The sequence below is a fragment of the Lissotriton vulgaris genome, unplaced genomic scaffold (assembly GCF_964263255.1).
Source record: "Lissotriton vulgaris unplaced genomic scaffold, aLisVul1.2 SCAFFOLD_1935, whole genome shotgun sequence".
In the NCBI taxonomy this organism is placed as follows: domain Eukaryota; kingdom Metazoa; phylum Chordata; class Amphibia; order Caudata; family Salamandridae; genus Lissotriton; species Lissotriton vulgaris.
The window spans coordinates 265,772-293,082 of record NW_028250369.1 but is presented as its reverse complement, the minus strand read 5'-3'; the positions used below and the strand labels follow the sequence as shown (position 1 = coordinate 293,082).

Below are 27,311 nucleotides of genomic sequence, written 5' to 3'. Positions count from 1 at the left end.
GTTGTTCAAATGAGAAGGCAACAATTCTTACAGGCTACCATACAAACATCAAACATGCATCAAGATTCAAAAATTGGAGCAATGTGAGATAGAACAAAACAATTCTGTCAAGATTAATAAAATTAATGTGCACAATTTATTCAAATATATACAAAACACCAAATTAAAAACAAGCAGATGTTAAAAGAAACATTTTAAAATAAATTTTGGGAACACAGACACTAAATGGAACAGATCAAGTACAACATATAAACCTAAACAGTTCCTAATGTACAAAAAAGAGGGGGTCCAAAAATAAAGGTAAAGATTCCACCACAGTTGGAATAGTCCTTTGTAGATATATATATATATTGCACTCCTCCCTATTACTCTCAACGCGTTTCGACTGACAATAAAGATATAGCCGCCTTCATCAGGAATATTTTATATCTGTAATCCCAAAATAAGTATCAGGAAAATCGTCCTTGTGGGTAGAATGAAAATCGGCTACAGATATGTAGTCCGCACAAGTAGAAATACAATAAATTCTCAGACTTTCAATGAGACGTATATTTTAGTAAAAACAGCAGCCATATGAGGTCAGCCTTGAATCAAGCAATGAAAGGATGTCTTAGTCCCCTTTGCTCAAAGAACGATGTCACCAAAGTAGTCAGTATTTAATACTTGACAGTGTAAGAAGGCCTATAGATAAAGCCTTTAATGGAGATATTTCGGCACGCGGTAAATATCGAAGCCGCCTTTCATGTAGTTTAGAGAAACGTGCTTCTTTTGAAGGATATCTACTATCGGTTCCCAGTATTAATGTAGGTTCTTAGTTACAGTGCCACCGCCTCTTGTGGTTCGAGGCTTCAAACGTCCCGCGTGCCACTCCGAAAGTTGTTCAAAGTAAAAACTTTGAACAACTTTCGGAGTGGCATTAATACTGGGAACCGATAGTAGATATCCTTCATTGCTTGATTCAAGGCTGACCTCATATGGCTGCTGTTTTTACTAAAAGATATACGGTCTCATTGAAAGTCTGAGAATTTATTGTATTTCTACTTGTGCGGACTACATATTTGTAGCTGATTTTCATTCTACCCACAAGGACGATTTTCCTGATACTTATTTTGAGATTACAGATATAAAATATTCCTGATGAAGGCGGCTATATCTTTATTGTCCGTCGAAACGCGTTGAGAGTAATAGGGAGGAGTGCAATATATATATCTACAAAGGACTATTCCAACTGTGGTGGAATCTTTACCTTTATTTTTGCACCCCCTCTTTTTTGTACATTAGGAACTGTTTAGGTTTATATGTTGTACTTGATCTGTTCCATTTAGTGTCTGTGTTCCCAAAATTTATTTTAAAATGTTTCTTTTAACATCTGCTTGTTTTTAATTTGGTGTTTTTTATATATTTGAATAAATTGTGCACATTAATTTTATTAATCTTGACAGAATTGTTTTGTTGTTCTATCTCACATTGCTCCAATTTTTGAATCTTGATGCATGTTTGATGTTTGTATGGTAGCCTGTAAGAATTGTTGCCTTCTCATTTGAACAACCCAAGGGGAATCATGTGTCTGACATTTGACCACAAAGCTCTTCCAAAATGGAGTCTTAGAAGAAGACTGAATGGGGGAGGGTGGGTCATTCTTGGGTCTCTTCGGTTTGGTGCCAGTCTGAGACAGTTTTGGAGTAGGTGAGACATTCGCCATTTTGCTATCAAGGTAATGTGCCAAGAAAAAAGTACAGTAATGGTAGATACTCAGTGATGTATACTGCACGAACACCACCGGAACCTATACTGCTTGAGTAGTCTTCACATCCGCGGAGAGACTAATGCAGCAATAGGAGCACAAGACCCCAGCATAAGAAGAAGTGATAAATGATGTGACTGCACGCAAAAAAAAACACTTGAGTGAATGTGAGAGCACAAGTTCGAGGTATTTGGATTATTCGTCACAACATCTGTCGAAGAGGGATTAAAGAACCTTCAAGATAGTCTCCTTCATAGGTCAAAACAATTTAAATTCACAACTTTGTAGTAAAATCCACATTTATCTTCATTGTAAAAGCATTGACAGGCTTAGAGCAAACAGTCTCGTCCGGTAAAGCATATCTAAAATGGCGGCCGTGGTACTTCACATAGAATCAAAGAAAGCTGCTTAAAACTTAATATCATCTTGAAACTAGCAGACATCAGCATTGGTTATGGCTCAAGAGGAAATCTCATCATCGCTAGCTGTTTATGAAGCAGTAGAAGCGGTACAGCGCAAGGCAGGCTGAATGAGAGACGCGGGAAACGGCGGCTCAAAATGGCGGCCACCTGCGTCTCCAGAGATAAAGAAATTACCGCTATTTATATAAGGCGATGTACGGCATGGAATCTGCCACCGATAGTCTCAACATGATCCTCACACCTTCCGACAACGTTGTAAAGTAGACAGCCGCTCAGAAATGCTGCGAGAGAGGTTTTCAAGGCATCCGCGGGTCCGGTCCACCACGGAGCTCACGGGGATTCCGTCCTCGCTCTCCAGCGCTGAAGCCACGCCCCCCTTGAAGACATTCTTTATTAACTCTTTTCATGTGTTCTACTAACCCATTAACCCTGGGGCAATACAATGTGGTTTTCTGGTGAGAAATGGGTAAGTCTGAGAGGAAATCCTTCATGAGATCGGATGTAAATTGGACCTCATTGTCTGTTACTATGGTATCTGGTATGCCTTCTTAATAAAAAGTATCTTTTAGAAATTGAATGAGAGACTTGGTGTCAATTTGGATAACACATTTCGTAATCACCCACCGAGTGTGGTAGTCTATGAGAACCAAAGTGAATCGTTCATTCAGTTGTTTGAGGTTTAATGGGCCAGTAATGTCTAAAGCAAGTTTTAACCATGGTCGAGTAGCGACTTGAACAGGGGACAAAGGGGGTTTTCCTAACAGTCAAAAACTGTAATGAGTGTGCTAAAAGTGATAAAAACGATTACAAACTCTTCTAACATGGCATCCATCCCTCGTCACCAATACTCCTAACATACTTTGCCTTTTGTTAGACTACGATCCAAGTGTCCCATGTGTGCTAAATTCACAATTTTCCTTCTGACTCTCATGGGAGGTACTACCTTTTCTACGCGATAAATAGCATCATCAATTATACACAATTCAAGTCTCACTTCCCAATATTTCTTTATAGCTTCAGGTAAGACACTCTTGTTGTCAGACCATCCACCCTTAATGTATTCTTTTAAAGGAGCACCTGTTTTGTCAAGCACATTGCAGTCCTCCCAAATCCTCTCGTCAAAGGCTGCTACTACTAAAATCATGTCTCCTTCTTCCTACTCTTCTGTGTCTGCACTTGCATTAAGAGGAGCACCTGACAGGAAATCAGTTACCATGTTGTGTTTGCCAGGCACATATTCTACTTTGAAATTGTAGCCTTCTAACCCCAAAATCCCTTTGGCCATCCTCGGTGTGGTTTTGATAGAACCTTTGGTTGTGAAGACATAGGTGAGGGGTTTGTGGTCGGTCTTGATGATGAAAGGTATACCCTACAACATTTCTTTTAAATGTCTGATGGCCCAGAACCACACCAGAGCCTCTTTTTCTATTACGGAGTAGTGTTGTTCACCTCCTTTTAATGTCCTTAAAGCAACAACTTGCTCTTTGTCCCCTACCCACTGGGTGAGGCTGGCTCCCAACCCTTTATTGCTGGCATCCGTGGACAAATAAGTAGTTTTCGTAGGATCAAATCTGCCTAAAAAAGGCTTATTGGTGATGCATGACTTGGTTGCCATTAATGCAGTTTGGCAGTCTTCGTTCCATATAAAGTTTTTTTTTTATCACATTGAAGCAAAAAACACATGGAGGAATGGGATCAACATTATATCCTCCTGGTTTAATGTAAGCCGCTTGAAGTGCACTTAGTCTGTTGGGGAACATTACATCAAAGCTTTTCTCTCCTGTAGGGTGAACATGAGTCCGCATAGACTTTGACCTGTTTGTTGTCTAGAGTGATACAACACTCCGAAAATTTGACGCTATCATCTTTTGTTTTCTAGTTGGAACACGAGTTTGGTCTCTACAGGTGTAGTTTGTTCAATCATGGATACCGTTTTTTCACAAATATCACGGCACACTCTGCACAAATTTCCTTTCCATCCACGTTTGTGACATGTTGTATTCTTGGCAGGACAGGATGGGTTATTTGCCAGATGTGCTGGATTTCCACACCTGTAACATTTAGTTTTTAAAATTTACAACCCCTTGGTTCTTTTGTTTATGATCCTTATCAGGCTTGATATTCTCCTTACTTACTGTTTAGAGCTGGCATTGACTTAATTGCATGAATCTGTGTTTACTCACTCTCTTTTATGCATTCTGCAGTATGCTCAATTCCCAATGCAATTTCAATGGCTTGTTTAAGATCAGGGTTCCCTGCCAATAGTTTCTCTCCTATTTTATGGTTGTTAGTTCATCTTACTAATTGCTCCCCGATGAGGGAGTCTGTTGAACCCTCAAATCACAAGCGTTGGACAAACCCTTTAGCACGGTAATGTAGGATCTTACCTTTTCATTTTTGCTTTGCACTCTAGAGAACATGTTTTAATCATTCTAACACTACATTTATGGCCTTACCAAAAAGTTTTTCCCAGTTGCTAGATACACATTGAAATCTCCATTCCCTTCATCCACCTCTTGTTAGGAATCTTTTAAATTATTAACAGTTTTACGGTCTTCAATTCCATGACACAAATTGTGTAGCAGGATGTGTTGTTTTCTGAAAATGACCCCCTCCCCCCCCAAATGGCTTTAAAATGCTACTCGAACAGCTCCTTCCATTCTTTCCAAGGAATGTTTGGTTCCCTGACTTCATTTAAGAAAGGAGGTGGTAAGGACATATTTAGAGCAACCATGGTGCACAAAGGGAATCACAGGACAGGTATATCCAGGAACAGGTAAAGGAGCTTGTCAGCGAATGAATGAGGTCACTTACAAGCTTGCTGTGCATTTCAGTGAAAACATGAGGACCTATGGCAGACAATTTTACATGAGAGATGTGCAATATAGATGCCGTGTGTAGCTCTATGAGCGCTGTGTTCTGAGATGACAAAACAATAAGTGACAAGCAAATGCCCCCACAGCAGAATACTGTGAAGCTAGAGGGGTGCTCTGCCGTCAGCGAAGAAAAAACAGTGACTTGCGAGCCTGCTGTGCCTGCCAGCGAAAAGAATAAGGTGACAGAAGAGCAACTGAAGCAGTGAAGATTGTGAAAAGCTGTGCCAGGTCAACAAAGAAATGAGGAGATTGTCGAGCAGCAGTGCCTGCCAGCGAAGGAAGGCGGAGGATATCCAAGCTTAATGCGTCAGTATGAAGAAGGCAGAGCCATGGGCCATCTCTGTTGTGTACTCTCCCACCCCCCAGAAAGTGAGCGAAAGACGCCGAAGATCCAGCCAAGCCAATTCTGAGGAAACCGGGCGGAGCTCAGTTCATCACTGCCATGCACCCGCCCCACACTCTGTGAGGCAGTCCAATGCTGGCAGGGTGGCGTTGAGGTGAGCACCAATGGCTGGACTTGACGAGAAGATGAAGCTCATCACGTTTCCGACACGAGGAATACTTCTTGGAACTTCGCAAAAGGAACTACGCCCCACTATTCTCAGAACAGGAACACTTGTCACATTAGTCTCTGAGTAACAACCAAGGTTACGAACTGTGCAGCCCTGTGGAACAATCCAGGCTCTAGGACAAACACCGCAGAGGAATGGAGGAATTGAAGACCAACAGACTTGGCTGAGGCGCAAAGGATAGTGACCCTCTGAGGTTGTGGATGCGATAACTTGATGAAGCGAGAATTCCCTTATGTCAATTGACAGTACCTTAAAGCAGAAGAGATGATAAGAGGATCCTTTTGAAGTTACAGCTGTCCTGGAATACTGCTGTAGCTTTGTTGGGTACAGCTGGGGATGGTGGTGTGGCTGCCCCCTCGCAGCAAGTCGTCGCTAGTGTTAAAAAGACCTAACACTAGGCAAGTGCTGAAGAATCTTTATTCTGTCTTCCACCACCAACCTGGTCCAGTCAGCTGAAGGCAGCTTTGGAATGTTGGTTCACAAACAGTAAGAACGTTCCAAGTGCAGGACAAAGGCAGGGGTGAGGGAAAGGGCTAAACCAAGTGAGCTACAACAGATGCAATGCGTCCTGCAGTGTCCACTTCATAGCACTTTTGTTCTTAAGCGGGTGGGGTGTCAGCATGGACCAGGAAAGGGTAAGTGTTCTGGAACAAGCAAGCACAGACAATGGGAGGGAAGGTGGAAGGGAGCATACACGTGGGAAAGACATACTGGAGGGAGCCACTTGCAGAAAACTGTAGAGTGCTTCAACAAAAAGAAAAAAGTAGCTCCCAAAAGCGCGGGCAGTGGAAGGACACAGGTACTTGGGCCTTGCCTCAGGTGAGAGCCAAAGCGAGGAAGTGGCAGCTGTTCGCACGGACAAACGGAAAAACAAGCAAATCAGAGTGACCTGAAGGCAACCAATAGTAAGCAATGGCCGACTGGATGAGGAGCAACCGTCTGAAGCTGAACTCTGACAAGACGGAGGTACTCATCCTCTGACCCACCCCCTCAACCTGGGACGACTCCTGGTGGCCGACCACACTGGGAACAGCACCAACACCCACTGACCATGCACGCAACCTAGGATTCATCCTCTACTCCTCCCTCTCCATGGCTAAGCAGGTCAACGCCGTCTCCTCCTCCTGCTACAACACCCTCAGCATGCTCCGCAGGATCTACAAGTGGATCCCGACTGAAACAAGAAGGACGGTGACAGAGGCCCTCGTCAGCAGCAGACTGGACTACGGCAACGCACTCTACGCAGGAATTCCAGTCAAACAACTGCAACAACTACAACTCATCCAAAACGCCTCCACCGACTAATCGTCAACGTCCCCCGCCGCAGCCACATCACCCCCCACCTGAAAGACCTACACTGGCTCCCCGTCGACAAGAGGATCACCTTCAAGCTCCTCACCCACGCACACAAAGCACTCCACAACGCCGGACCAGCCTACCTTAACAGCAGACTCGGCTTCTACACTCCCACGCGCCAGCTCCGCTCCGCCAGCCTCGCCCTCGTCGCTGTCCCCCGCATTCAACAAACGACCTCCGGCGGCAGATCCTTCTCCTACCTCGCCCCTTCCTCGCCGCCAAGACCTGGAACACCCTCCCTACTCGCATACGGTAGACGCAAGACCTACTCGCCTTCAGAAGACTCCTCAAGACCTGGCTCTTCGAGCACAAGCACACCCCCTCCCCTCAGAACCTTGAGACCCTCACGGGTAAGTAGCGCGCTCTACAAGTAGTCTGATTGATTGATCGATTGATTGGCTTCCAAGCCTCCTGTATATAAACAAAATGCCTTGCAAGTGACAGCGCATGGGCTGTCTCAGGCCAAACCTTAAAAAAATTACCCTCACACCACGAGAGAGAACTCCTATGGTGTTGGGGACATTAGTTTTTACTTTTCCAAAAAATGAACTCCTTCCTTGAGAGTATGTTTTTTGTATTTTTCTTATTTTTTTTTTTTAAGTTTGTTGTAAGCTCCCCTCACTAACGAGGGATTCAAGCCAAACTTTTAAATGGCTTTGTGTAAACTGCTATGACAATGGTTCATACAAACCCATAGGGTTCACAGCAGGGTCGGCAGTGAACACTAAATTTGGTTGGCAGAGTAAAGGTAGTGTAGCGGACGTAAAGTTCACTATCAGCCTGACTACCTTTACTCTGTCCCAAACTCAAAATCTGGCCCATAGTCCACATATGACAAACTGTACTATGAACATTTTACTCACTGCTACTTCTAAAACCTTACAGTGGTACAAGCTTAATGAGGCAATACTGAACTAAGGGCTTCAGAATTGAGAGGGCATTGAAAAGCATGGAAGAATGGTATGTAAAACAATTTACTTTTTGTCTATTCTTGTGACCTGTTAGTTCCATACAAATATGTACTATAAAACATACATTCAAAGGTTTCTTATTCCATGACTTAAGGATCCAGCTACCGTACTATTACTCTGCGAATCCTATTTGAAATTTACCATATAATCTCAGTTGGTGGGAAACTATTCCATTTGAACTTTTATGTTGTCATTGTCACAAACGGTGATTATATGGAAAGCTATTCTGAAATTCAGATACAATGAAAGATGGGTGTATTTAAATGCTTTCCGATTTTTTTATATGACCTTAAAGCTACTTTTTCTATTTCCTGCATGAAAATTTGTCAAGTAAGAATATTCTCTTTACATAACCTCTCTTTCTTTCTAAAACAGCTGCCATGGACTTAGATGATGACTTCTTTATTTTGGACCGTGAGAAAGCGGAGAACACTAGGAAGCGGAATAAGGACGTCCCACTTTCTTCATTTTCAGGAGATGAGTCAGTTGCATCACACTTTGCACTTGTCACGGCATATGAAGATATCAAGAAACGGCTCAAGGAGTCTGAAAAGGAGAATTCTTTTCTTAAGAAAAGAGTAAGGCTGTTAGAAGACCAGGTAACCTACATTGTATGAGGCACCTACAATCTTCACTTGTTAAGAAGAGAATTCTACTGTCCGAGAATTTGTATGTGTGCAGAGCATTACTGAGTGTAGTTTGGGTGTAGCACCTGATGCCAGAGAGGTTGATTTGCATTCTGGGTGAGTGCTTTCAAGTAACCTCATTGCAAAATGTAAATTGACTAGAAAAATATTTAGAATCCAGTAGCTACTCGTTCTTTTAATTCTGTCATATTGGAATAAGTCAGTTTGCCATTTTGCGTGGTAAAAAACGAAATATTTTAGTAGGTTCCATGCTTGTGGCTCATAAACTTGCTTCATAACGGTTTTCTTAACATAAGAGGCACAGTGCCTTTGAATTTTATTTCTGCATCTGCTCGGCAAGCTGGTTGAAAAATGTCAGGTGTGTGCTGCGATTTGCATCTGCGGGCAAATGCAAAAAGTCCAGTCTTAATTCTGAGGTGTCCTGAGGAACTAGTTTAAATCTTTGACAATCCACAGTTCTATCCATATCTGCTCTCACTCTTACGACGAGTCGGGGAAGACTTCAAAGATTAAGTAGAGGAACGAGGAACCTTATTTTATATTTCTCTCACCCATTGAACTAATTCGTACTACTGACTGCCATGATTTTACACACCTGAGATCCTGGCCATGGATCATTTTGAGTTGTGTAGGATGCCTCATGAAGGACTGATTCTAGTTGTCATCTTCTCTGTGTCGGTTAAGGTCTTCAGGGCCTTACAATGTACGTGTGCTTTCTTGACCAAATCTTCTTTGTTCAGGGCCTTATATTTTTAAGGAATGTAATGTAGGGGTTGTAAATTCACAGTGAGACTCACCACAGGTTTATCTTGGACAATACCTTCACCACCACCACCACCACCACCAATACTGCCACCATCGCCAATACAACCACCACTGCCACCAATAAAACAAACACCAATACCACTGCCAATGCAAAACTACCACCACAACCCCCAGTACCACCACCACCAACACCACCACTAATACCAATACCACCACCACCACCACCAATACCACCACCTCGGTGCCTCTCATTCACTAGTAATAGCAAGGGCACTGTACGGGACAGGAGCTGCAGCTGATATCATCCCTCCCTCCATGCCTGCCATAAAGCATAGCCCGCCCTGCACCAGGAAGTGAAGCCTGGGCCCTACTACAGCTGGAGTGTTTTTTATGAGGCCACTGATAGCAATGACATTACACAATGCCACACTGCACACTCCAATCACTTAGAGGGCGGGAAATAGCCCCCCCGCTCTTCCTCCTGAGCCGCGACTGTGTAATCAGAGCGAAAGGTTTTGGAGCGCTTTGTTACTGTTTATAGCTCGAATAATATGCAACTCCCACTTCACACTTTGTGTCTGTGTAATTTACAACACTTACACACATCTTCTTCACTGCACTATTTATCACTACTTTGAAGACTTCACAGGATGGTCTCTTCCTCTGATATTTACAATCTAACAATCGGTCGAGAAGGCCCTTTATTGCAATGCATTAGGTTTTGCATTAGCAAGAGTTTAACCTATTAGTATTGTAAATGACAATGTCTTTTATTTATGTTTTAAAACCCAAAACATAAATAAAAGGCATTGTCATTTACAAAGCCAATAGCTCAAACTTGCGTGAATGCAAGACCGATTGCATTGCAAATGCTTGTTGTTCATGTGATGACCCGTTAATTAGGTAGAGCAACAAGATCAGTGGAACTATTTTTCTAGAGTAGGGCAGTTGGACACTTCTGATTCACTCTGTACCACCATCGCAACATGTTCTACATGTACTATGTACGCTTGTTCCTATCTTCACCCACAACATGAACACTTGAGCACTTTGAACTTTTTTATTTTTTTACTTAAAAAGAGTATTTATTGAATTGGTGGAAACTGTATATCTTCATGAAATAACACATTCATTGTTTTTGTTGCAATTGCCAAGAAAAATGAATTGCCTATTTATAACATATTGTTTGTAAATAGTACCACCGTGAACCCTTGCTTTTTTAGAGCATTTGGACGGAAGGCATGGAATTTCAACCCAGACTCCGTTCTGGATTGCAAGAGTTTATGGCCGCACCCAAAGGTAGCCCTCTGGGAAGGAGAGAAGAGGCAGGAAGGATAGTATTTGACGTTTCTTAGTTGTGGCAGCAGCAGGGTGGAGCACCCATCTACAGGTGGGGGCTAATGACACCCGGGCGCCTAGAATCCTATCCGGCCATTTTACCTTGCTAAGGAGAGAAGTTGTAGACGAAGAAGCAGCAAAGTGAGGCTTCCTTGATGGCTCTTTTGTGATTGAACGGGATGATCCTGGTTTTATTGCTGTAAAGTTTGAAAGCTGTTGTGATGCAGTCACAAATAAAGAAAATGCACATTTGCAAAGATTTTTTAACTATCGAAAATGAACCGTAGCAGTTTAAAATGTTTTTGCGGGATCCAGCTCATGCAGACATTCTATTGCTTATGAATTCAGAGACCATAGCAATAAAGGAGAATCTTGTGCAAACATGAATTGTACACCCTGCAGATGTCATGTAAAGGTACGTTTGCAACAAATGTGGCGGGTTTTATCTGTTCTGGAGTTCGTATTGAGTGTTTTATTTGGTGATGTCCTGTATGCGTATGCCCAGGTCTGATTTACTTTATAATCTTGCTTAAGACAAAGCTCTGAAGTCACTCCGCATAGTATAGTTTCAAATGTGTTCTGTTAAAAATCCTATAGCAGGCTCACAGCAACAATTCAAACCAATAGAATGCAAGATGCTGTTTCCAGCATTATTTTTCCTTGCGTGAAATGCGTACTTTTGTCCAAAGTATTTTTTGCCAAAATGGAGCGCTGAATGCCAGCGTTGCATTTTGCATAACTTCTCCTATTGGAGTAATTTGGCAAAGCCCTACTTTTAAATTCACTTTTTATAACAAAAACTTTTGTCCTGACTCTTTCTGTGGAAGTGCTGTTTAACAATGCTAGCTCGGACAGTTCTGTAAAAGGACCTAACGCCAAACTTCCATATTGTTGTGGCATACGATGTATCTTTATTATGGAATTCTCTTTCTAGAATAGCTGGATATATCTTCTACTTACAAAAAGCCATATGCTTTGGTTTAGCAGTGGTTGTGACCTTTTGCAAAAGGGATGATATTGCCTGTCTATCTACCATCTTTAATTGCTGATTTTATTTCGGATTGCTGCCTCTTAGGTAATTGTGTTGGTCTGGATCATGCTGTTATTTAATGTGGTTTTTATTTTATGATTACAGGTAGCACATGTGTACCAAGTAGTATTAGTGTGCTTTAATTCTTAGCCAACATAGAAACTAAGTGCAAAACATTCTAGAGAAATATATTGGTTGTATTGTGAGTGAACAGGAACTGTTGTTGAAAGCATGAGACTGAGTATTAGATGAGCGGAAATTTGTCACAAGCAGAAGAGAGGGGTGGGTTTATAGTTTAAATGCATGCTAACGTGTTTTAATCTACTTCTGAATTACAGGAGGGTGGGCTATGTTCTCGTATCAAATGACAGCTTCTGAATGGCGGAATATCTACACGGCAAGTGTACCCCGACAGGTCTTATAGTGACCAATGCGCCAAGGCTCTTTCTCACAGACAAGGCCTTTGTCAAGGATTGGTCTCTAATAGCCTGGCGCTGTACCAGAGACTGGCTCATTTTAATTATCACCACAGCCAAAAGAATTGCGGATGCCATTCTGGTCGAGATTCAGGTCCTTGAAGGACAAATTCAGACCACATTAACAGCGAAGAAATTTGAAAAACAACAAGAGGACTCTAACAAGGCCAATAAGGAGTATAAGGAACCAATTTTTTGGGCCAAAATGGAAAAGTTCAAGAAGGATTTGGCTAAATTTTCCCATGAAAAAATATATCCATACATCAGTGATAACTACACTCCCACTGATTCTCACAAACAGAAGAACACTCAGGGTTCCTCCTACGCCACTTCCTCGGATACCGACTCCTCTAGCTCTGACAATGAGGAAATAAACCTACCAAGGGGCAGAGGACGGAATAATCGGTCTAATAGGAGGTACAATGGACGGGGCAATATGTATCAGACAGGACCGTGGTGGCCACCCGCCCCATGGGGTTACCCTCAATTTCCCCCACCCATGTCTCATTATCCCATGCAGCCTCAGTACTTTGAGAACCAGGCTTTTTTAGGACAGGGCCGAGGTTGGAACCGAGGCAAGCGGAGAGGCCAGGGACAAGGCCACGTACAATGGGCAGTCGATCAAGATCCCCCGACGACCCACAACAAACGAGGCCAGTAGATACGACCACCAAGCCCAGTGAGGACCTGGTTGTAAATTTGAGTAGCCGGGTCATTACCCCCAGCGAACAGGAAGTGCTCAACAAGGGCCTTGGATTTGTTCCAACAAATTGTGTTGAACCTTTTTTGTTAAGGAGTGAAATTGAGCGCTTCTTCAGGACCATAAGGTTACACTACTTCTTCAAGGAGAAAGAACCTATCCTACCAATTGATGTTGTAAATACAGGGCTGAAAGTCAAATCTACCTTTTTGCCTCTACTTCAACAAGTACCACCTAAGGTTGGCACTTTTGAGGCAGCAGTGCTGCAAGATCTTAAATCCATCAATCTCTCCAAAGAAGGGAATTTTCAGAATCTCTCGAGACAAGACAGAACTGCCTTACAGACTCTCTCCAAGGATGCCACTATAGTGATCAAACCGGCGGACAAGGGGGGAGCCATTGTCGTGCAAGATACTACCACATACCGTACTGAGTGTTTGAGACAATTAGCCAACACACAGTTTTACACCCCACTTACCATCAATCCCACTGCCAGACTCACGAGTGAGATCAAGTATTTAGTGGAAGAAGCCAGTACGGAGGGTTGGATCACTCCACAAGAGGCCAACTTTCTAGTCACTAAATGTCCGACGGTTCCATACTTTTACACTCTTCCCAAGGTCCACAAACCGGCCAGACCACCTCCTGGCCGCCCCATTATTTCGGGCATTGGATCCTTGTTGGAACCGCTATCAACTTTCGTTGATGTCTTTCTGAGTCCAATTGTCAAAACTATGCCGACATACCTGCAGGATACAAAAGATATTTTACGCAAACTACCTGATGTTGCTTTCGACACCAACACAGACATCCTAGCCAGTTTTGATGTCGAATCATTGTATACCTGTATACCGCAATTGGAGACACTAGAGACGGTCAAAACCCTCCTAGAAGATTTTCCAAGGGACAGTGCTACTCCCGTCCAATTTATTATGGAATTGGCAAGGATTGCCATGACTGAAAACTTTTTCGCCTTCGAGGAATCACTGTATTTACAGATCTCGGGGACGTCTATGGGCAGCAAATTCGCACCGAGTCTTGCGAATCTTTATGTCCATAGTTTCGAGACTCAGCATGTACTGAATGACACCAACCCACATTTTCATCAATTGAAATTGTGGAAACGGTACATAGACGATATCATAGTAGTCTGGAAAGGAGACATACAATCATTACAGTCTTTTCAGGAATGGCTGAATGCACAGAACCCTTACCTTAGGTTCACCTTAGAGTTCAGCAGAACTGAACTCCCTTTTCTGGATTTAACACTTTTCCCACAAGAAGGACATCTGGCTAGCTCGTTATACCGCAAACCTATGGCACGTAACTCCTTGCTTAGGTTTGATAGCCATCATCCCCGCTCCCTGAGGGAGAACCTTCCTTTTGGTCAGTTCCTCAGGGTCCGGAGGAACTGTTCCGATATGGCTGATTTCCGCTCAAAAGCCGGTGATCTCTCCAATAAATTGAGAGCGCGACAATACCCAAAATCATTGGTACGCAGAAGTCTCAAGCGTGCCGCTAATAACCATCGTGAGGCTCTATTAGAACCTCCTGTGGTTAAATCACCCACCAATCGCATGGTATGTGTCACCACATTCAACACCTCCTCATCCACCATCCAAAAAATCATCAAACATAGATGGCGGATTCTCAACAGCTCAGGAGAACATATCCCTGTACCTATGTTTTCTTTCAAGAGAGGAGCAAACCTAAGAGATGCTCTTGTACACACAAGACCCCGGGACATCCCAGCTGAATCCACTTCCAATTTGTGGAATCTCCCTCCAGTACGGGGACATCATCCCTGCGGAAATTGCTCAGTTTGCGCCCAAACTAAGAAGACCCTCGAGGTTGACATTGGCACCGACCGTCCCTGGGTACTCAGGCACCACACGAACTGCAACAGTGAGAAAGTCATTTACCAAATCACTTGTCCGTGTGGCCTCAAGTATATAGGCATGACGACAAGGAAAATCAAGGTGCGCATCCAAGAGCACAAAAGCACAATTAGACGCAGTAAACAAGCTACCCGCCTTACAACACATTTTGTTGAGCTAAAACATCATCCGGATGAACTCAGGTGGTTAATTATAGAACAACCCCACATACCCAGCCACATAACTGACATTCCTTTGTTCCTCCTGAGGAAAGAGCAAAAGTGGGTTTTTAAACTTCGCACTGACAGCGAAGGCCTGAATGATGATATTCCTTGGCTACAGCTTTAAGCACTTTGGCGTAGATCATGGAGTTCCACAATTTTTTGTGCACTCATTGCATGTAGATACTCCGCCCATGAACAAAGGGTGATGTCCTCGTTTTGGACACACCAGCATCACTCTGACAGCTACTCTTGACCCACTAGTATTATCACTTACATACTAGACTCTCTAGAGGCAAGCATTCCAAATATGAGCATGAGTCAGTGGTCCCCTGCCTACCTTCAGCCTGCGTGTGGTTAGATCTAACTATGCGAGGTTTGTTATGAATGAAAAAAAATTTTTTCTGTCCCTGTATTTACGGGACGTTCTTCGACACACACAGATGTTTGCAACCACTTCTGCTACATCGTTTTGATGCAGTTGTCAATGCGCGTCCCCACACCACATCACAGGCGATGTTTACTGTTTGACACATTATCATTGGCTGATTTACTCAACCAATGTCTTTCATTGGAGTACCGTCCCCTTGAATGTCCGCTACACGGCGTGGTTTGTTTTGGTTAGTTTTACAGCATACTCCGCGTGGAACGCGTCATCCGCGCGTTTCCTCTCTAACTTGTTGACATCGCTTCCGATTGGCCCACGCCAGCCAGCCAACAGAAAGCATTTGACAGAGAGCTCTCTCCCAGGTCCGCTACTTCACTCGAACAGCGTGGAACGCGCCATCTGCGCGTCTCCTCTCTATTTTGCTGACATTGCTTCCTATTGGCCCACGCCAGCCAGCCAATAGTGAGCATTTGACGGAGAGGTTTCTCCCAGGTCCGCTACTTCACTCGAGCCAGCTGATACGCGTCAGCTGTGCGCTTTTCTGCCTACATCGCTGAGACTGCTCACGATTGGCTCAAACATCTCTACCAATAGCAGGGTTGTAGATGGGAGGCTTCTCCTAGGTCCGCAGCTTCTCCTGAAATACACTCACATTACGTGAGTTTGTTACCTCCCCCTCGGCTCAGCACACAGACCCGAGGTAACGACGGAGAGGTAAGGGTTTCTGGTGCTCGGCCTTTGCAGACTCCATGGGTTTTAGCTAGCCTAGCGCTTTTCCTGGCATATATCTAGCGCGAACATGCCGATTTTTGCTATGGTTTTTTCTTAATAACCCTTTTGGCTAACAAACAAACCCTTCTGTTTGGATAAGGTTTTCAATCTCTCTCTGAGTTGTTTGTTACAGGTCTCTCTTATAGATCTGGTTCTATTTATCCGCCTCACTGGTTTTGCTTTTTGGAACTAGTTTTTTTCAAGTATAGTCAACTTCTTTTTCATGCACTTTTTTACAGTGCGTGGCCTCCTTCCTACCTGAGCAGTCGCCAGGCGAGGTGAGGTTTTCTCTCCCTGCATTTAGGGTGAGTGCTGAATATACAAGTCTTTTTGATAGCTTAATCATGATATGTGTATTACATTATGTATATATCTTAACATGATGTTTTTTGTTTTTTGTTTCCCACACTAAAAACACAGGAGAAGATACACCTTTTTCCTTTGAATCCACTGGACACTGGTTGATTATTCACGATAAGTATGTGTTGCGGTAGCTCATTTTGGTCCTGAAGAAAGCCGTTAAAGGCTGAAACATGTCGACCTAGTAACACTCTAGATAGCTAACCATTTTTTCCATGCTATCAGCATACTGCTTTTAATCATGCCAATTTGATGGTCAAACCCAATAAAGTTACCTTATGTCATCAAATTAGGCATTTTTAAATATCAGGAGCACTTTTCCTTTATTTTCTGCACTGCAACTTTCTTTCTTTCTGGCCTGTCTGCTCACATCCTGTCTTCTGTGGGTTGGATGTTTCGATCTCAAGGGTCCATGATCAGGCAACCTTAGACTTCGGCTGAGGATGAGCCTATAGGACACCTTGTTTCCCACTACCCAGATGACGATACTCCGCTTTTGAGTGGGCTGATGGGTACTTTTTCCTAATCTCAGAGATTTTGTATCTTCTCCTCTTTTATCTTCTTTCTGAGATGACATAATATTGTCTCCATGTAAGATCAACAGTGTGGTCTGCTTGCAAATCTCTTTTTGGACACCACTTGGGTCCTTATTCCAACACAGACTGCAGGTACCTCCTTTGTTGTTTCGCTATATAAGTTGGGGGACTAGGTACATACTGGGTCTATAAATTAATTCCCCTCGGACCCTCCAAACACTCAGTATATTATTGAGCTTCTGAATGCTCCATTTTTCTGTTGAGAGAATATATAATTATATAGTTTAGCATTTTTGTATATTGTATCCACCTCTGTGTAAGCCATTATTTTTCTTTTTTTAGATCTTGCTGGTGTTAGCGCGAAGCGCTGCGTCCAGCGAAAGACCTTATGTTGTTCACTTGCCGGGAATGTTGGACAGGGGAAGGGTACGCGCTTTCCCTCGGCGATTTCATCTCTAGGACGCGCTTCTGCTGGCGGGCTTTCATCACGTGTGCAGAATCTCCTGGGCGCTGCTGGTGTTCTGAGCGCGCCTAATGACTTCCCTGTCTCGCGCACACACACACAGACACATGCGCACACAGTCCATCTCCAGCTCCTCCAAATTTCTAGCAGCACGATGCGGGGCTTCCTCCTTAGGCATAGGAGCCCCGCACTGTTATCTTCTTCCACTTTAGTGCCGGGGCTCCCTCTTCATCACGGGAGCCCCGGAAGGGGACAGGCGCTGCATACACCATTCGCACGCTCGAGCCACAGCGCACGCAAAATGTAACATTTACCCCGCATGCGCTGCCAGCCCTCGCCCTCCTAGGTCTCCTCCTCGCACAAATGTGCAGTTCTCAGCTCAGAGATGCTAGGGGTGGTGGTGTGACCCTCTAAACAGACTTGCTACGACACCGGGTAAGAGGTGAGTGGTGCGGTTCTTAAGAACGGCTCTCAGGGCGTCACTGTGCTGATAGATCGGTGGCCGAGGATCGAGCTACGGAGCTTCCATGATAGCTGAGCCTTTTTCACTCCCATCCCCTGGGGCGCGTCCTTTGATTGTACCTATATGCTTGTTCTAGAATGAGGTCGCAGCATGCGAATGAGGTCGCAGCATCCGGTTCCTGGAGTGATCTCACAGCCTGTTCTTTCTCTGAACACTATGTTCAACATAACTTTAGGCTGATGGTGCTCCTCAGGAGGTATAACAAACCTCCGAAACTTCAAAGAGAATTCAAATTCAACAAGATAAAAAGGTTTGTCGGTTTTATTCCATATTCATATGATCCAATAGTCATATATTTGTATTTTCATATAGACTGTAAAAGTATCATATCCATCATGAGCTTCATTCAGAAGTGTAGAAAAACCCTATGCATTTCGGGACGAAAGTCCCTTCATCAGGGGACTCAGCTGAATCTACAAGGAAATAAACACTGTTTTAGGAAGAGGACCGGAACCTCTATTAAATTATAAAGTAACTAAAAAATTAAGGGGGGCCAACTACAAAGGAAACGTGAGTGTCAGGCTAAACTAGGTGGTTTAGTCAGAATATTGAGCCAATATGTTATTTCGAATCAATATAAAACGGGTGCCTTAAGTAGTGAGATGGTGACGAGAAAAAAACGGACTGTAAACGGTATTTCCTTTGGTGCGAGTTCGTGCACAAAAGTTAGTTATATCGAAAAAACCTAAGAGACCCACGGTAAATCCCGAAATGGTGTGCATTATTATGCGTGACAGCCAATAATCCCAGAGGCTGTAAAAAAGTTATGTGCTTACCGAAATAGTCAAGATATCGCGTTCCGAGGGTAAAGGTGGAAAGCGTAACGCGCAAGTGGGAGTCAATAAACAGAGAAAGGTCACGTGAGCGGACAAACAGTACCGCGGTCTGCATAGAAAGCAGACTGCGGAGAAAGGCAATAGGCTTGCGAGTGAGTTTACGTGTGAAAATAGAATGAATTAAATAAACGTGCAGACCATGCTTGACGACTAAAAATCAATGTGGGAAGTGAAATTAGAACGTAAAATGTAATTGTTTTACATCATGAGACCAGAAAATCCTCGTACGGTGTCGGCCATTTTAGGTAGGGAAAGTCATTCAGACAAAAAATGCGAATTACAGCTACTACATGATATGCCATTCTCAAAAAGATAAGAGTAGTCAAATGTGGAGAACAATCAGAAGAAAAATGATAGGATATAGTCCAGTATAAGAGAAGATTGAGTGGGCTGGTAAATGAAGAAGGGGCATAAGAAAAATGAAAAATGTAAAAGATAATGGGTACAAGATGTGGATGGTGAGGAAGTAAGACTGAATACACAGGATAAAGTGTTGAGACACATGTTTAAAGGTGACAACTGTATTTAATACGATCATTCAATCCTTTCGGTTGGCACGCATCCAGAAATTTGATCCAAAACCGTTCGCGTTGTAATAGTTTCTTTCTATTGTCCACGCCGGATCTTGTAGGTACAACCTCCAGTACAAGGAACCTCAGCTGACTGATGTTGTGTTGAAATTCAATAAAGTGAGCTGCTAAAGGAGATTTCAGTTTTTTGTTTCTTATAGTACTTTTATGCTCGGTCAATCTGACTTTAAGTTTTCTTTCGGTTTTCCCTACATATGGTAAACCGCACGGACATTTCAGTAGGTAAACCAGATTCGTGGAATCACATGTGGCATTAGTTCTTAATTTGATTTGCTTCCCAGATGATGGATGATTGGTAGAGGTGCCTTTGATAACCTTATTGCAATGACTGCAATTATAACAAGGTTTGGTGCCAGAGAAAACAGTGTCCGGTGGTTTAGGTTTGAGTTCTAACATGTTTTTCAGGTTGTTCGCTCTTTGATAAGCGAATAGTGGAACGCTGTTAAACAAGCCTTGAAAATCTAGTTCAAATTGTATCATCTTCCAGGTCTTTAAGATGATGCCTTTAATAGCTGAGCTTCTGGAAGAATATCTGGAAACAAATACTGGTCTTTCTGTTTTGCAGATAATAGTATGAGAGTTTAAAAGATCCGCTCTATTTTTGAGTATCATGCGGTCACCAGCGGCCTGCAAAATCATTTCAGGATACTTACTCTCTCTATATTTTTGCAATGTGTTCTTTTCAGTATGTCGATATTCTTCTACCTCTGAACAGATTCTTTTGGCTCTCAGCAATTGTGAAAACGGTAAGTGTTTTTTCAGTGCTGGCGGGTGACAGCTGGTATATATGGACAGAATGTAGAACAATGTCATACATTCACCCCAGTACAAGGATCTGTGCCTAAATCCATCGTTTTTTTGCACTCCACAGTACCCTGGGTTAGACACTGGCTATATGCAAATCAGCTCTGACCCTGTGCCTCATGGGAACAGTCCAGTCCGAACTACCAAGCCATGTCTTTCCAAGACCAGAATCAAGCATCCAAGGACCGGTTTCTGGCTATCAGCCTTCATCAGCCTGGATAGCTTGACTCCAGTGGTGTGGAGAGCCTGGGACTCACGTCTGAGTATACCCAGCACACTCGGGGTGAAAATTGCAAAAAACACAGTTGATGGGCAGAATGTAGAACAATGTCATACATTCACCCCAGTACAAGGATCTGGGCCTAAATCCATCGTTTTTTTGGCACTCCACACTACTCTAGGTCAGACAATGGCTATATGCAAATCAGCCTTGACCATGTGCCTCATGGGAACAGTCCAGTCCGAACTACCAAGCCATGTCTTTCCCAGACCAGAATCAAGCATCCAAGGACCGGTTTCTGGCTATCAGCCTTCATCAGCCTGGATAGCTTGACTCCAGTGGTGTGGAGAGCCTGGGACTCACGTCTGAGTATACTGGAGTCAAGCTATCCAGGCTGAAGAAGGCTGATAGCCAGAAACCGGTCCTTGGATGCTTGATTCCGGTCTAGGAAAGACATGGCTTGGTAGTTCGGGCTGGACTGTTCCCATGAGGCACAGGGTCAAGGCTGATTTGCATATAGCCATTGTCTGACCTAGGGTGGTGTGGAGTGCAAAGAAACGATGGATTTAGGCCCAGATCTCTGTACTGGGGTGAATGTAAGACATTGTTCTGCATTCTGTCCATCAACTGTTTTTTTTGCAATTTTCACCCCGAATGGGCTTGGTATGCTCAGACGTGAGTCCCAGGCTCTTCACATCACTGGAGTCAAGCTATCCAGGCTGAAGAAGGCTGATAGCCAGAAACCGGTCCTTGGATGCTTGATTCCGGTCTAGGAAAGACATGGCTTGGTAGTTCGGGCTGGACTATTCCCATGAGGCACAGGGTCAAGGCTGATTTGCATATAGCCATTGTCTGACCTAGGGTGGTGTGGAGTGCAAAAAAACGATGGATTTAGGCCCAGATCTCTGTACTGGGGTGAATGGAAGACATTGTTCTGCATTCTGTCCATCAACTGTGTTTTTTGCAATTTGCATTAAATTCAGGCAGGGAGATCAAAGTGTGCTGGATGCCTACAATGTCCTACTAATTCAATCAGTCAATCAAATGTCCATTATTAAAGTGCACAGCTGCTTCAACAGAAGCGTCCTGGTGCTCTAGCAGACAGTAAAAGACGTGCTGAAGTAACTGGGGACTAAACTGAGTCAATTTGCCAGGTTTTGAGTTTCCCTTTAAAGGCAGACCGAGATTCAACCTGCTGTAGACTTCAAGAATTTTGGGATCCGTAAGAGGCAACTAATGTTGGATCTAAGTGCCCTCTTTTGAATGTATGGAGATGGTCTATTCAACAGAACTAATCCCACTAATTATCACCATTATGCCAGGGGCAGCGTCATTTAATGGGTGGACACCTTCACGTTATGGACAGCCCACCATACGCCAGGTTGAAACTCAATTATGCCATGGTAGCACTATAAAAGTCAGATATAGTCCCAGACTAGCTGATGCCTCACTCAATATCCTAAGGGTCACTTATGGGTGATAATACCAAGTGGGAGGTGACACTGACACACTTGCATACATATAGACACACTCGCACCTGCAGGCACTCCCACAAACATGCATGTAGACACATGCACACAGACCTTAATCTGCACACACACCGTAGACCACCTTCTCTCCCAACTCACCGATTTCATTAATGCTTTTTTAGGTCTCGCGACTGGCATCTTTGTGTCTTTAGACCTGCTGTTTCCAGTGCATACAACATACTTGGAGTTGGCTTTGGGTTAGCCCCTTGCTCATGCTCTGAAGGCTTTGTTTTATTTCGGTTGTCTTCTCTTGACTCAGTGGGTTCCTCCCTATTTTTAGGTCAAGCGTCAGCGTGCATACAAGACCTCTTCAATTCACTGTGAGAGTGTAATCCCCACCTACTACTTACCATAGGTTGATTTTTGGTGCCCGTCTGCTTTGCTTTATGCTCCCCATACATCACTTCCGGTTTTCGGTCGGGATCACCGGTCAGCTACAGTTTACTTACTCTGTAAGAGTTTGAGTCCTTTTTAGGTCTCGGCTAAAAGACGCGCGTAAGCGCGTCTCCGCCGAGATCTTATGTCACTGAGCGTGCTTCCCAGGAGACAGTCCTGGCCACGCGCATCCTTCCAGGCGATTTGTAACTGGAACGCGCGCTGTGGCCAGGCGCTGTCTCCTGGGAAGCGCAAGCACCACACACGCATGCGCATACACACACACAAGCGCGCATACACACAAGCGTCCATGCACGCACGCACATACATACATACAGAGACACCACCCCTGACTCATACACACACGCGCGCACACACACAAGTGCACCGAGGCTCCCCCTCCGTCACCGTCGCACACATACATACACACACGCACACACGAGCATACACACACACAAGTGCGCCAATCGCGCTCCAGAACTTACCTTACCTCAGCACGCGGCGCCCAACCTCCTGCTGGCGCGGCCCCGGGGCTCTACACCGCTCACAGGAGCCCCGGGCCGCGAGACGCTACGACTCCGCCTGCCTCCTCTTCCGGTGTGAACGTGGCCCCGCCCCCGTCACAGGCAACCGTGCCTGACTTCCGGGGCGGCCGCGAAATGAGTAGGCTTGTTTTTTTTTTAGCAGTCGCATAATATGTTTCACATTCTGTTCACATACTTTTTACAGAAAATGTTAACAACATTGCTATTTAACTAATGCATGTTACATTGCCAGTATTTACAAGGCAGCTTGCCTAATTTATTTTTTGATACAGCTGTCTATTAATTGTAATGCACCAAATTGTAATAATAATTGTTTTTTCTACCTTATTTTATTTTGTGACACACCTATTGACATTGTACAATGTACATTAAAGCCTTTTGATTGTGTTTTACTGAAATGCAAGTTTAATAACTGAAACACTTTGCTCTGATCCGTGGGTGTTAGCTGTGTGGGAATGCTTGCTTCGACCACAATGCTGCCTGTTTCAAGCACACAGGGAGGTGGCTGCTTCTTTACCTCTTCAAATGCTCCCCTTTATTACCAGTATTTATGAACCGCTACACGCACGCCGGAGTCGATGCAGCAGCACTCCTGTTCTCCTGGTCACATACGCTCGCTAAAGCCCTGCAAGGAAGGGACTGAGGGCTTCATGGCTGCTAGCAGCACGCACTGCTATCTACCAGCAAATGTCGTGTGTGGAGTCACAAGTGACAACTTTCACAACCTATCTTCAAGACTTTTGGCCCTTAAAGACTCGCTCAAGCCCTTCTATAGCTAAAATCGAACCGCCTTTACCCTCACGGCTACATGTTGTAATAGCGAACACTATAAAATACATTAAATTTTTTTAGGAGCATAGTCAAGGACAATTGTGGCACTATTTGTCGGCTGTTTGACATTACCTCGTGTATGGAACCAGGCACGCTCTTACTTTTGTGAAGAAAGTGTCAGTGAGCAGACAGAGGGCCATAAACAAAAGGAAACAAAGAAATAAACAAGCATTGACAAAACGGGAACAGTTTTTCGTGCAAGCGAAAACTTTTGCTATTATTGGGGTCTTACAGTGTTGCACAGAAGCGTAGAGTAGTGAGTGGAGAGTAGTGAGTAGTGAGTGCAGAGTAGTGAGTGCAGAGTAGTGAGTGCAGAGTAGTGAGTGCAGAGTAGTGAGTGCAGAGTAGTGAGTGCAGAGTAGTGAGTGCAGAGTAGTGAGTGCAGAGTAGTGAGTGCAGAGCAGTGAGTGCAGAGCAGTGAGTGCAGAGCAGTGAGTGCAGAGCAGTGAGTGCAGAGCAGTGAGTGCAGAGCAGTGAGTGCAGAGCAGTGAGTGCAGAGTAGTGAGTGCAGAGTAGTGAGTAGTGAGTGCAGAGTAGTGAGTAGTGAGTGCAGAGTAGTGAGTAGTGAGTGCAGAGTAGTGAGTAGTGAGTGCAGAGTAGTGAGTAGTGAGTGCAGAGTAGTGAGCAGTGAGTGCAGAGCAGTGAGTGCAGAGTAGTGAGTGCAGAGTAGTGAGTGCAGAGTAGTGAGTGCAGAGTAGTGAGTGCAGAGTAGTGAGTGCAGAGTAGTGAGTGCAGAGTAGTGAGTGCAGAGTAGTGAGTAGTGAGTGCAGAGTAGTGAGTAGTGAGTGCAGAGTAGTGAGTGCAGAGTAGTGAGTGCAGAGTAGTGAGTGCAGAGTAGTGAGTGCAGAGTAGTGAGTGCAGAGTAGTGAGTGCAGAGTAGTGAGTGCAGAGTAGTGAGTGCAGAGTAGTGAGTGCAGAGTAGTGAGTGCAGAGCAGTGAGTGCAGAGCAGTGAGTGCAGAGCAGTGAGTGCAGAGCAGTGAGTGCAGAGCAGTGAGTGCAGAGCAGTGAGTGCAGAGCAGTGAGTAGTGAGTGCAGAGTAGTGAGTGCAGAGTAGTGAGTGCAGAGTAGTGAGTGCAGAGTAGTGAGTGCAGAGTAGTGAGTGCAGAGTAGTGAGTGCAGAGTAGTGAGTGCAGAGTAGTGAGTAGTGAGTAGTGAGTGCAGAGTAGTGAGTAGTGAGTAGTGAGTGCAGAGTAGTGAGTAGTGAGTAGTGAGTGCAGAGTAGTGAGTAGTGAGTGCAGAGTAGTGAGTAGTGAGTGCAGAGTAGTGAGTAGTGAGTGCAGAGTAGTGAGCAGTGAGTGCAGAGCAGTGAGTGCAGAGTAGTGAGTGCAGAGTAGTGAGTGCAGAGTAGTGAGTGCAGAGTAGTGAGTAGTGAGTAGTGAGTGCAGAGTAGTGAGTAGTGAGTAGTGAGTGCAGAGTAGTGAGTGCAGAGTAGTGAGTGCAGAGTAGTGAGTGCAGAGTAGTGAGTGCAGAGTAGTGAGTGCAGAGTAGTGAGTGCAGAGTAGTGAGTGCAGAGTAGTGAGTGCAGAGTAGTGAGTGCAGAGTAGTGAGTGCAGAGTAGTGAGTGCAGAGTAGTGAGTAGTGAGTGCAGAGTAGTGAGTGCAGAGTAGTGAGTGCAGAGTAGTGAGTGCAGAGTAGTGAGTGCAGAGTAGTGAGTGCAGAGTAGTGAGTGCAGAGTAGTGAGTGCAGAGTAGTGAGTGCAGAGTAGTGAGTGCAGAGCAGTGAGTAGTGAGTGCAGAGTAGTGAGTGCAGAGTAGTGAGTGCAGAGTAGTGAGTGCAGAGTAGTGAGTGCAGAGTAGTGAGTGCAGAGTAGTGAGTGCAGAGTAGTGAGTAGTGAGTAGTGAGTGCAGAGTAGTGAGTAGTGAGTAGTGAGTAGTGAGTGCAGAGTAGTGAGTAGTGAGTGCAGAGTAGTGAGTAGTGAGTGCAGAGTAGTGAGTAGTGAGTGCAGAGTAGTGAGCAGTGAGTGCAGAGCAGTGAGTGCAGAGTAGTGAGTGCAGAGTAGTGAGTGCAGAGTAGTGAGTGCAGAGTAGTGAGTAGTGAGTAGTGAGTGCAGAGTAGTGAGTAGTGAGTGCAGAGTAGTGAGTAGTGAGTGCAGAGTAGTGAGTAGTGAGTGCAGAGTAGTGAGCAGTGAGTGCAGAGCAGTGAGTGCAGAGCAGTGAGTGCAGAGTAGTGAGTGCAGAGTAGTGAGTGCAGAGTAGTGAGTGCAGAGTAGTGAGTGCAGAGTAGTGAGTAGTGAGTGCAGAGTAGTGAGTGCAGAGTAGTGAGTGCAGAGTAGTGAGTGCAGAGTAGTGAGTGCAGAGTAGTGAGTGCAGAGTAGTGAGTGCAGAGTAGTGAGTGCAGAGTAGTGAGTGCAGAGTAGTGAGTAGTGAGTGCAGAGTAGTGAGTAGTGAGTGCAGAGTAGTGAGCGCAGAGTAGTGAGTAGTGAGCGCAGAGTAGTGAGTAGTGAGCGCAGAGTAGTGAGCGCAGAGTAGTGAGTAGTGAGTGCAGAGTAGTGAGCGCAGAGTAGTGAGTAGTGAGTGCAGAGTAGTGAGCGCAGAGTAGTGAGTAGTGAGTGCAGAGTAGTGAGTAGTGAGTGCAGAGTAGTGAGTGCAGAGTAGTGAGTGCAGAGTAGTGAGTGCAGAGTAGTGAGTGCAGAGTAGTGAGTGCAGAGTAGTGAGTGCAGAGTAGTGAGTGCAGAGTAGTGAGTGCAGAGTAGTGAGTGCAGAGTAGTGAGCGCAGAGTAGTGAGCGCAGAGTAGTGAGCGCAGAGTAGTGAGCGCAGAGTAGTGAGCGCAGAGTAGTGAGCGCAGAGTAGTGAGCGCAGAGTAGTGAGCGCAGAGTAGTGAGCGCAGAGTAGTGAGCGCAGAGTAGTGAGCGTGCAGAGCAGTGAGCGTGCAGAGCAGTGAGCGTGCAGAGCAGTGAGCGTGCAGAGCAGTGAGCGTGCAGAGCAGTGAGCGTGCAGAGCAGTGAGCGTGCAGAGCAGTGAGCGTGCAGAGTAGTGAGCGTGCAGAGTAGTGAGCGTGCAGAGTAGTGAGCGTGCAGAGTAGTGAGCGTGCAGAGTATTGTGTGCAGTTGAGTGCAGAGTGCTGTGTATTGGCAATGTTAATGACAATGCCGATTATTTGTGATTTAAAGAAAAAAAAAATGTCATGAGCAATGCCAATAGCTCTACCTTTAATGATGCCGAGACCATTGCATTGCAAATGCTTGTTGGGACTACTATATTCATGTCCAGTCCGGCTTGTGTTGCAATGTGAGTTCCTCACAATGGCGGCCTCATAACTTTCTATTCTATTCATATCTATAGCTTTTCTACCCATATAGACACTGCACTTCATGTTTCAGCACAGGTCTGCTTTCATGTCCGTTTAGTGGTGCCCGATTTCATGTCAGTTTAGTGCCTTTTCTTTTTTTACAACATAGTTTAAGTTTTATATACTCTGTGCCTGCTTTGACTCTTAATTGCGCTGCACCCGCTTTCATATTTAAATTCTCTGTGCCACGCCCACTTTCACTTTTACACACTAAACGCGACAGGTGCCTCCAATTTTATATACTAAAAGCGTCGG

The 27,311-nt window shown here is 44.6% G+C and overlaps 1 protein-coding gene across 1 annotated transcript in view; it reads left to right on the top strand.

Moving 5' to 3' along the window:
• LOC147663278 (5-azacytidine-induced protein 2-like) overlaps positions 1–27,311 on the top strand; it is a 210,181-nt gene that overhangs the window by 35,162 nt on the left and 147,708 nt on the right. Inside the window, exon 3 of the mRNA XM_086950565.1 lies at positions 8,317–8,540. Within this exon, the coding sequence (XP_086806691.1) occupies positions 8,322–8,540 (219 nt within the window). The 5' untranslated portion in view covers positions 8,317–8,321. The remainder of the gene's footprint in view (positions 1–8,316; positions 8,541–27,311) is intronic.